The 11,266-nt window shown below is 36.1% G+C and overlaps 1 protein-coding gene across 1 annotated transcript; it reads right to left on the bottom strand.

The window, feature by feature from the left end:
* Positions 1 to 478: 478 nt before the first annotated feature.
* hbp1 (HMG-box transcription factor 1) lies at positions 479 to 9,857 on the bottom strand. Its single transcript, XM_087797571.1, has 11 exons — positions 9,659 to 9,857; positions 7,686 to 7,838; positions 7,430 to 7,613; positions 6,199 to 6,319; positions 6,013 to 6,127; positions 4,616 to 4,734; positions 4,389 to 4,545; positions 2,975 to 3,119; positions 2,638 to 2,916; positions 1,451 to 1,592; positions 479 to 1,383 (listed from the first exon to the last, which is right to left on the bottom strand). The coding sequence occupies exons 2-11, from the start codon at positions 7,792 to 7,794 to the stop codon at positions 1,366 to 1,368; spliced, it is 1,389 nt and encodes a 462-aa protein (XP_087653697.1). The 5' UTR covers positions 7,795 to 7,838; positions 9,659 to 9,857; the 3' UTR covers positions 479 to 1,365.
* Positions 9,858 to 11,266: the final 1,409 nt, after the last annotated feature.

Genomic DNA, 11,266 nt, shown 5'->3' on the forward strand with positions numbered 1-11,266 from the left:
CATTGGTCTTGTGTTGTGTTTGATGAATTTAAACTTTTGTATATTTGCACTTTCTGTGTGTACTTCACTCATATGACTCGCATAACTGAGCAGTAGAATTGTCAAAAGTGAGTTATGTTAAGTGCAGTTGTGTGTAACTGGTTCAAACAGAATCTAGTCTATGAAACGTGTGTGTTTTTATATGGTAACAAAATGTCGTTTTTTTAAGTAGTGTATAGTTTTAACAAGTGTGTGTAGAAGTAAATCATCAGAATATTGAATTGTTGAATTTAACTTTTCAAACGTACAAACTTTAAACCCTTGATGACATTTTGTTGTTTGTTTGTTTGTTGTTGAAGGATCGTGTAAATATATAAATATTTACAAGTTTAATTTCTTCCCCGGATTTAAAGGCTGTATGAGGTCACGCTGCAGCGAATAGCTCAATTGCGCCCCCTGGCGATTTTCCCCAAAACCACACTTTCCATTCCCGTAAATGTGGAATATTAACTCGCTTTATTGTTCATTTAATTGAATCTTCTCCAACGACCACTTTTAAATCAAACAACTATGAGTTACAGGTTTAATACCAGCAGCGGCAGATCTTATTAAAACCATAAAAAGTTCCCTCTATTGAAGAAATAAACGTGAATTAAAAAAAAAAAAAGATTAGAAAACTAAGTTTGATGTGTGAAGGTTATTATTCAAGGACGACAGGCTCGAGTGGTTAACATGCATTTATACACAACGTCAGCGCATGAGCGGCTGGTGGACGATCAACTGGATAGAAATACAAATCTTGAAAATTATTTATAATATAATACAGGTATATATTTGTGCAAATGAAGGTTTGTGAGTCTGTACAAATATGAACAACAGTCGACTTACAAAAAATTGAGCTGCAACTAACTAGCGATATACTATGATACTTGGAAAACTAACCTGCTAGTAAATCTATGGTTACATATGTATATAAAGTGCACTGGGAACGAGCACGTTCGGCGTCGAAGGTGCTCGGACTGAGAGTAAACGTCTGCTCTTAAGACTTGGATCCCGAGTAGAAACGGCTATAAAAGTTCATGAGAAGACGACAGATCCGGGCGACACGTTCTTACAAATATATATCGAAGACTACAAAAAAAAAAAAAAGATAAATACACTTGTCATAGCACCACCACACCTGGGGGGGTCTCTCACCTGATGGTGTGGGTTCTCAAGAGGAATATGGCGTCGTTTACATCCAGATATAGGAAAATATAGGCATTGTTAGTGACTAGAATACATGCTTTGTCGTTTATAAAAAAAAAAAAAAAAAAGCTTCCACATCACAGTTGATTCTCAAGAATACAGGAAGAGAAGAGATCACGTGGCGCCCCCTGGTGGCCTCTAGCTCTGCTGGGACCCCTGCGGAGACAAGCGTGACTGTAAACAAACGCTCTATCCAGAGGATGATGATGACGGAGGTTCTTACGGAGTTGGTTCTCTTTCGTTTCCAGCAGTCCGGGTTCAGGCGCTTCTGCTCGTCGGCCAGAGCTTTGGCTTCCGTGGTGTAGAGTCTCCTCTCCTCGCTCTTCATCTTCTTCCACTTGTCTCCCAGGATGACGCTTATGGCTCTGAAGGTGGAGGACATGGGTCACAGGCGTCAAAGTCGGTCACAAGACGGATGTTTGAGTCAGAGCCGACAACCGTTCATTTCTATGTCGCTTAATCCCTTTTGAGAGTCGCGGTGGGGGCTGAGGTCTATCCCAGATTATTCGGGCGAGAGGTGCGGGACACCCTGGACAGGACACCAGTCTGTCTCAGGACACACAACCATTCACACACACACATACACACCATACCTACAGACAATTTCCTCAAGTTCTCAATCAACCTCTGAATGTTTTTGGAGTGTGGGAGGAAACCAGAGTGCCCGAAGTAAACCCACACAACACAAGGGGGAGAACATACAAACTCAAGTTTGATGTCATGTAGTATATATTCTTTCTCTCCAAGACACAGTAAGTCCCTCATCATGACCATGTTTTCAATTTATTACTTTATAAAGTTGCTCTGAAATCTGGGCAAACGAGAGGTTACGAGAGTCCATTATGACGTAATAATGGCTTCACTCCTCCTCCAGCCTGCTGTAGTCATGCGCCGCTTTGTTTATACAACAAGTCCCTTGGAGGTGGAGACTTCTGGGATTGATGATGCATGGTGACAAACCTCCATGCTTGACCAATCAAAAGCACACACACATACACACACACACACAGACACACAGACAAACACACATACACACAGACACACCCACACACACCTGTTGTCTTTCCCAGGATACATCTGTGTGTACTCCACTCTGTACTTCTTGTAAACACACACACACAAAATCACACACATACAGACACACAGACAGACCCACACAGACACACACACCTGTTGTCTTTCCTAGGATACATCTGTGTGTACTCCACTCTGTACTTCTTGTGGAAACACACACACAAAATCACACACACACAGACAGACCCAGACAGACACACAGACACACACACACACCTGTTGTCTTTCCCAGGATACATCTGTGTGTACTCCACTCTGTACTTCTTGTGGAAACACACACACAAAATCACACACACACAGACAGACCCAGACAGACACACAGACACACACACACACCTGTTGTCTTTCCCAGGATACATCTGTGTGTACTCCACTCTGTACTTCTTGGCGAAGAGCATGAAGGCATTCATTGGCCGCTTGCACTTTGTGGGCGTGGCAGCGCCGGGCGTCCCTGAGGCTTGGCCGCGGCCGGTCTTGCCGCCCGAGTGTGGCGAGCCCGAGCGCTCCACCTTGTCACAGTCTGCCGCCCCCCCGCTGGACAGGGAGGTTCTGCGCTGGCGCGCCATGTTGCTGAGCACGTACACGGCGGACGAGTCCAGCGGCGTGAAGTCGTAACTGCAACGGTCGGCGTTAAGAGTCGCCATTTTGTCTGGATTGTTTTTTTTTCTTTTACCTCCTGAACGTGTCGAACACCAGAGAGTCGTCGCACTTGATGGCATCAGGGTGATTGGGTGGAAGACACACGTCGCCCGACTGCATCTCATAGCACGGGATCCCATGATGCACCACTGTCAGGCTGGGATAGAAGGACGACCATCCTGGGCGGGCATAGAAACATGTCAAATATAGATGTCAAACAAATATTTATTGATTTAGGGTTTATAGAAATATAGCTGTAAAATCAGCAAAACATGTGGGTTTCTAATTTTAAATCTAACAAAAATAAGTAAAATATAATTGATATAAGTGGAAAATAGAAGAACATTTCTGATTTTAAGAGGAAATTAACTTTTGAAACACAAAAATAAGTTAAAAAAAATTCTTCATATAAGTTTAGAAAATAAGAAAATATATGTTTTTGAGATTTTTTAAATGTTTACTTTTAACTAACCTTAAACAAGTAAATATACTAAATTTAAATATAAACTAGTAGAAAATATATATTGTTAAGATTTTTGATGATGCTTTAGTTTACATTTTAACTTTTAACTAACCTTAAACAAGTAAAATATACTAAATATTAATATACTGTAACTACTAAACTAGTAGAAAAAATATGTTTTTAGAATAACAGGACTTGTTGACAGGACAGGATTGTTTTTACAGGATTGTTTTTACAACTTTTAACAGCATAGAAATAATTAAACCGAAGGAGATATCTAGTTTTTAAGATGACATTAATTAAAATGTCAGTTTTACCAGCTCAAAAATAAGTCAAATATAATAAATATAAGTGGTAACATCTCTGGAATTAAGATGAAAACTTTACTTTAACTTTTAACAGCCCAGAAATGAAGGTAAATATATATAATATAAGTGGAGAAAAGAAGAAAGTATTTGTTTTTTAATAAAAATTTAATTTAGAAAATGTTTAACAGTATAAAAGTAATTCAAATAACTAAATATACATGTAAAGTCAAAGACAAATTCTTGTTTTTAAGGTGAGATTAATAAAAATGTAATTTTTAATATAAGTGAAATATACTTAATATAAGTTTAAAAAATGAGAAAATATCTGTTTTTAAGATTCTTGATGATAATATAGTTTAGAGTGTAATTTTTAACAGCCCTTAAACAAAAACAGAATTGGAAAATAGAAGAAAATATATGGTTATAAAATGACTAAATAGTAGTAGAAGTATAAAAATAGAAAGAAATACCTCATTTTAGGATTACGTTAATTTAAATGTCACTTTTAGCTACTCAAAAATAAGTTAAATATAATAAATATTAGTAATAATAAATAATATATATCTGGATTTAAAATGAATTTAAGTCAAACTTATCTTTCATCAGCCACAAAATAAGCAAAATCTACTCAATAAAAGTATTTCATATCTGGTTTTAAGTAGATATTCTTCATGTACCTTTATTCTTCACGAAGAAGGGATGATCCAGGCGACACTCTGCGGTCACGAGGCCATAATCAGTGACCCCAGGTTCAAAGGTCAGTTTCAGGACAGCCTGGCCGAAAGAGATGTTCTCCTCGTGGCTCACCAGCCTGAGACCGTCGGCACCGAACCTCTGATCGACAAACACGATCGATCAATACGTTCAATTTTTAGAATCACCTGAACTTTTCATCTTAACACACCTTGAGACAGAACGCCGACTTCATCGTGGCCTCGTCGTCAGAGTCGTCGTCTGAGTCCCTCAGCTCGTCTGCTTCCTGCCACTCCACGTTGAACCCTCGATGGAAGCGAAGACGAGTTCCTGGAGGGTCAACCAACAACGTCACAGACGCAATACTGCACATGAACACTAGGTGTCGGACTTTCTCAAGACGTCTACACTTTCAAGCCAGCTCCACCATTCATTCATTTACTCACTTGCATATTAATAATACATTTAAATATTCATTCATCCACTCATTCACCCACTTATTCTCTTATTCATTAATTTACTCACTTGATAATTTATCAATTCATTTAACTATTCATTCATTCATACATTAATTCATTCATTTACTCACTTGCTAATTTTTTACATTTATTTATTTAACTATTCATTCATCCATTCATACACTTACTTTCCCTCTTATTCATTCATTGATTTACTCATTGCTAATGTATTTATTTAACTATCTATCTAACTATTCATTCGTCCATTCATACGCTCACTTACCCTCTTATTCATTTATTCATTCACTCACTTGCTTATTTATTTATTCATTCATTTAACTAGTCATTACCCCTCATCCTCTTGTTCATTCATCCACTCATTCATTCATTTATTCATTCAAGGGAAATAATAGTTTTATTTGCACATAGTCTCGACTTTTAAATTAACTGTATTGTTAAAAAATTGAAATAATATATTATCAAATAAAGCCTAAAACTTAATTCAGAACTTTTTTATATTATTGGTTTAGGTCTTTCCAACATGTTAAAGATCATTATAAGAGTCAAAGTATACAATGTGGTCCTAAATAGTGCTGGACTTTTTTACGGTGGCCCAGGAGTCCTGGACAAATATAGAAACCGAACAAAATAACAATTTAGGGAAATTTAAACTTAAAAACAATTTTGTTTCACAGTTTCTTAAAAAATATATATAATCACGAAATTTTCATTTTGTATTTAAAGTAGTATTTAAATGTGTTTAAAGAAATTATCATTTTGTTTCTGAGGAATTTGTGAAACAAAACTCAAATTATAATTTCCTAAAAACAATTTATTAAAGGGAAAAAAAAAAAGATTTCAGGAGATTCAAGAGTTTGACTAAAATTATAAAGTCAAATGTACACAGTTTCGGATTTTCTTTTCAGACAATTATAATTGTCTTTCAGAGTTTGTGAATTTGTTTAAAAAATATATGTTTTGCACTTCTGAGCCACCGTAGATTTAGGTCATTGAACTTCTTTCAAAGCACAAAAACAATTTGTACTCTTCAAACAGTTAAAAGTAATAGTAAAGACTAATAATAATAGTTAAAAAATAAGAAAAAGGTTTGACACTGTTACTAATAAACCGGACATGGATTCACACGAACCTTTGAGGAAGCAGTGCCAGGCGGTGGACGGCCACGAGTGACTCCAGGCCATATCTTCGTCATCGGAAAACGACGACGACATCGAGAAAACCCCGGACTCAGACTCGCTGCTCGCCTGCACAGCACACAGCGACATGAGTGTGTGGTCGGTTAAAAGAGAGGTGTGGCGAGGCCTGAGGAGGTTACCCTGACGCGCCGGCGCTCCCTGAGGTGACATCTGGACGGGCTGGGTGCACTGCTGGCTAACGGTGGACGTGCATAGGAATGTAAACTGTTGCTGTTGCCGAATATATGGACCGGAGATGATCTGTCAATCAAACGTTTATTATTTATTGAAAATGTGTGAAGTGTATACATGTTTTAAATTTTCAATTATGATATAAATATTCACGGTCATTGTTAAATTTTGTGTTGCAATTAAACTTCAGGCCTCTAGATGGCAGCAGTCGTTACGTCCTCCACAGCTAAAGGAAGAATGAGGCGATGACTGAGGACGAGAGGATACAGTGATGACAGAGGACGAGAGGATACAGTGACTCCAGAAGCTTTTAAAGCTGATGTTTGGACATATTTTGGTTTGAAAACAAATGAAAGCAGTTACGACTTCGTCAAGAGTCATGTGGTCTTTAAATTGTGCAACACCAGAGTCAAGTACTCGACAATACTACACATATATACTTGTTACTACAGTATCACTATGTATCGTTGCAACTGTATCGTGATATGTATCGTATCGCAAGATTCTGTACAATACACACCTATTGTTTCGTTGTATCTTTTATTATATTTTGAATCATTTCTCAACTATCGTGAAGTGGATTTAAACGACGTTTTATTTTGAAAGTTGTCTTGGGCAAGACTCTGACCTGAGTTTAACGAAATGTTCAGTCTAATATATTAAGACTGTGTTTAACACTATATTCTCTTTATAATTTGTTTTGTTTTCATGTAGTAAACAATAAATATAATCAGGAAAATTGTAATTTGTTTTAGAGTGTTTAAATGTATTTAAAGAAACTACATTTTGTTTCCGAGGGAATTTGTGAAAAAAATCTCAAAATTATAATTTTCTAAAAATATTTTTTTAAGTAAAAAAAAACCCCCGATATTGGGAGATTCAAATTTATTTTCAGAGTTTGTACATTTGTATAAGGAAGTTGTAATTTGTGTCAGAGTTTTATGATTTTTTTCCCAGGCAATTATAATTTTGTTTCAAAGTTTGTAAAAAAAAAAATCAGGAAATTGTAATTTTGTTTTAAAGTATTTATATGTATTTAAGAAAATTATCATTTTGTGTCTCAGATATTTGAGAAACATGTAATTTCCTATATTTAGTTTTCATGTAGATTTTGGGAACAAGCCTGAAATAAACCTGTTTGAACAAAGAGTCTGAGAGTGAAACAGTAGAAACACGAACCTCTTGTGTGGGGCGTCTTTGAGCAGCGGGCTCTGAGGGCTGGTGGCGATGTTTGCTAACTCAGCGAGCCAGTTGGTGTTGCTGGAGCTGTCGGGCTCCTGGTGAGACACACCTGCCGCGACCTGGAACAGCCCCGGCAGCGACCTCTGATCTTCCTCCACCTCCTGCAGCTCCGGCATGTCATCTAGAAAAGGTCAGTCTTGGTTAATGATTCATGGCTCAAACGACTGCTGCAGCACAGTCAGGGTTTGAATACCGTATTCCATGTGGGAGACCGGGGACGAGGCCAGGTCCTCATGACACTTGAGCGGATCGTAGGTGTCGTCCATCCTCACGTTCTTCGTCCGTCTCTTCTCTGATAACATTCGCGTTACTCTGCGCCCGTCATCGTCATCTGCATCATCAGCAGCTTTTAAAGGAAAATAAAAAATAATCAGACAAACAAGTAAAAACGGCTGAAAAAGATCTGTTCAAATATTAAGCTAAGAAGCTATGATTTTAATATATAACTAATAGTCTAAACGAGAAGATACAAACACATGGATTATAAGATCCAGATTGTGTGTTATATATAACACTTTACTTATTTTAATATCTCACTGTTTATGTGGTAGAATCATTCCCTGAGATAAGATTCTAATAATACATTTAATGTATATTTTTTGTGGGTTTCTTTCTAGATCATTCAATTTCCTTTCCTTTCCTCATATACATTTTTTTTCTTACAACCAACATTACCCAGTGTTATACAAGGGTTTTATATATATATATGTGTGTGTTTGTGTGTGTTTACAATGTACAATAAATTGTCTTTGTTCTTTTTCTTTGATCTATGTTCTTTGTCTTTATCTTTAGACTTAGATTATGTCATCTTGTTCTTTCTCTTTATGTTCTTGTTCATATTTTATTTTGATTTATTTTATTTGTTTTTTAATAAATAATTGCTGTATGTATTGGCTATTGGAAAAAACAATCGATCAATAAAGTTTTACCTTACCTTACCTTAATATTAAATACTTTTGGTGTTTTTTTCCATGCAATTCTCGACAGTTTTTTCATAAATATTGTTTTTAATTTGACATTATTGCAGTATTTTCCCAACAATAAGTTTCTCATAACTCTCCTTCCTACGTTTTATTTTTTGTTGTTGTTGTTGTAGCTCATTCATTCGTTCATTTTCCTTTTTTTTCTGCTCATGTATTTATTCTCCACCGCCATTTCCATTATACCCACCAGCCTCACCTACCATTATTTTTCACCATTTTACTTCATGTTACACTATTTTTTTTATTGTTATTCATTATTGCATTATTTCTATTCTATTTCACGTGTGCACACGAATAAATCCCTGAATTGACGCCACAGAGGAATCCATTTTTTAGACGTATATTGTCAATATAAAGACGGACAATGAATTCTTTGAGCGTCTTCTTTGTCTGCGAATCGCTCAGCCTATATGTCAACGAGGAGTCACGTGACCTGCTGCGTGGAGGCCTTGTTTATAAACTTAGAATCCGCGCATGCGCTGCAGCGCTCCTCATTCATTCATGGCTGCGCAGCTCCGATGATAAACAGCTGCATTGGCTTCCACTCGGAGGTCCAGAAAAACTGTTAAAACTGCCAGATTCCCCTCTTTTTTAAACAAGATTCTTATTATAAACGACGATATGTGTCAAACGGAGTCTTTTAAAAGGCGCGTCACGCGTCAAAACTATTGTTTACGTGGAGAAAAACAAGGTTTTAAAGGGAGAAAAGTGGTCTGTTGATGTCGCCTCGGTGACGAATGCGTGCTCGACGAAAAGAAAGAAATAAAAGAGGTGAAAGTGAAAAGTGGAATTCGCTCTTCTTCAGCTTCGACACTGTAAACAAAAGAATGTCAACAAGTTGAGGCATGACGCAACATCTCCGTCCGCGTCAAATGAATGACACAAAACTTCTTGACATCTTTTCTTTTAAATCCATCTCCTGTCAACGATGCAAAAGTTCAAGACTCTTGTTTTAAGTCAACTCGAGGTTTTTTTTTTTATCAGGCGGAACATCGAGCCTTATGGCGAGAGAGAGAGAGAAGAAAAAAAAAGACTAGAAGCGAATCCGAAGCAAAGAACCGTCTGACAACCTCGAAAACACGACGGGTTGGAACCACAAACGGCTGAACTTGACGCGCTCGGTGGAGGATTCGTGTTTCTGTCTTTCATTCAAGGGAGAAGAAGTAGAAAAGTTCCCACTTACCAGAGCTGTCGCCATCGAGAAACTCTCTGGCGTTCACTCGACAGGGTGGGAGTGAAAGTGCTCAGAGAAGGCTTGCGACTGGTCGAGACGGACGTCAATCGAAAATGTTCGCGAATTCTATTGGCTGCCGTGGTTGAGGAAAACATATGAGGCGGGGCATAGTTTGTTGATCAACGTTTGATTGGTGGAAAGTACACGCCTGTTCCTGTCGAGGTCCAGCTGATTGGCAATAACAAGAACAATACATGTTCGCTTTTATCATGAATGTAACATGTTAAAAACATCTTATTATATACGCTTTTATCGTGAATGTAACATGTTAAAAACATCTTATTATATACGCTTTTATCGTGAATGTAACATGTTTAAATCATCTTATTATATACGCTTTTATCGTGAATGTAACATGTTTAAAACATCTTATTATACACGCTTTTATCGTGAATGTAACATGTTTAAATCATGTTATTATACACGCTTTTATCATGAATGTAACATGTTTAAATCCTCCACTAAAACAAGCTTTTACCATGAATGTGACATGTTTAAATCGTTTTATTATACACGTTTTTACCATGAATGTGACATGTTTAAATCGTTTTATTATACATGCTTTTATCATGAATGTAACATGTTTAAATCATATCATCTTACCATACCAATTTTATCATGACTGTAACATGTTTAAATCCTCCACTAATACACGCTTTTATCATGAATGTAACATGTTTAAATCCTACACTAATACATGCTTTTATCATGAATGTGACATGTTTAAATCATTTTATTATACATGCTTTCATCATGAATGTAACATGTTTAAATCCTACACTAATACATGCTTTTATCATGAATGTAACATGTTTAAATCATTTTATTATACATGCTTTTATCATGAATGTAACATGTTCAAATCATCCTCTTATACATGTTGTCATCATGAATGTAACATGTTCAAATCATCCACTAATACACGCTTTTATCATGATTGTAACATGTTTAAAGCATCTTATTATACACGTTTTTACCATGAATGTGACATGTTTAAATCGTTTTATTATACATGCTTTTATCATGAATGTAACATGTTTAAATCATATCATCTTACCATACCAATTTTATCATGACTGTAACATGTTTAAATCCTCCACTAATACACGCTTTTATCATGAATGTAACATGTTTAAATCCTACACTAATACATGCTTTTATCATGAATGTGACATGTTTAAATCATTTTATTATACATGCTTTCATCATGAATGTAACATGTTTAAATCCTACACTAATACATGCTTTTATCATGAATGTAACATGTTTAAATCATTTTATTATACATGCTTTTATCATGAATGTAACATGTTCAAATCATCCTCTTATACATGTTGTCATCATGAATGTAACATGTTAAAATCATCCACTTATACACGCTTTTATCATGATTGTAACATGTTTAAAGCATCTTATTATACACGCTTTTATCACGAATGTGACATGTTTAAATCATCTTATTATACATGCTTTTATTATGAATGTAACATGTTTAAATCATCTTATTATACACGCTTTTATTATAAATGTAACATGTTTAAATCTTCTTATTATACA

The sequence above is a fragment of the Callionymus lyra genome, chromosome 8, assembly GCF_982586985.1.
Source record: "Callionymus lyra chromosome 8, fCalLyr1.hap1.1, whole genome shotgun sequence".
NCBI lineage: Eukaryota > Metazoa > Chordata > Actinopteri > Syngnathiformes > Callionymidae > Callionymus > Callionymus lyra.

Coding starts and splice junctions, on each gene's coding strand:
- hbp1 (XM_087797571.1), bottom strand. CDS start 7,794: ATGTTATCAGAGAAGAGACGGACGAAGAACGTGAGGATGGACGACACC. Junction 6,320..7,429: donor AAAGACGCCCCACACAAGAG/GTTCGTGTTTCT, acceptor TTTGATTGACAG/ATCATCTCCGGTCCATATAT. Junction 4,546..4,615: donor AGTCGGCGTTCTGTCTCAAG/GTGTGTTAAGAT, acceptor TTTGTCGATCAG/AGGTTCGGTGCCGACGGTCT.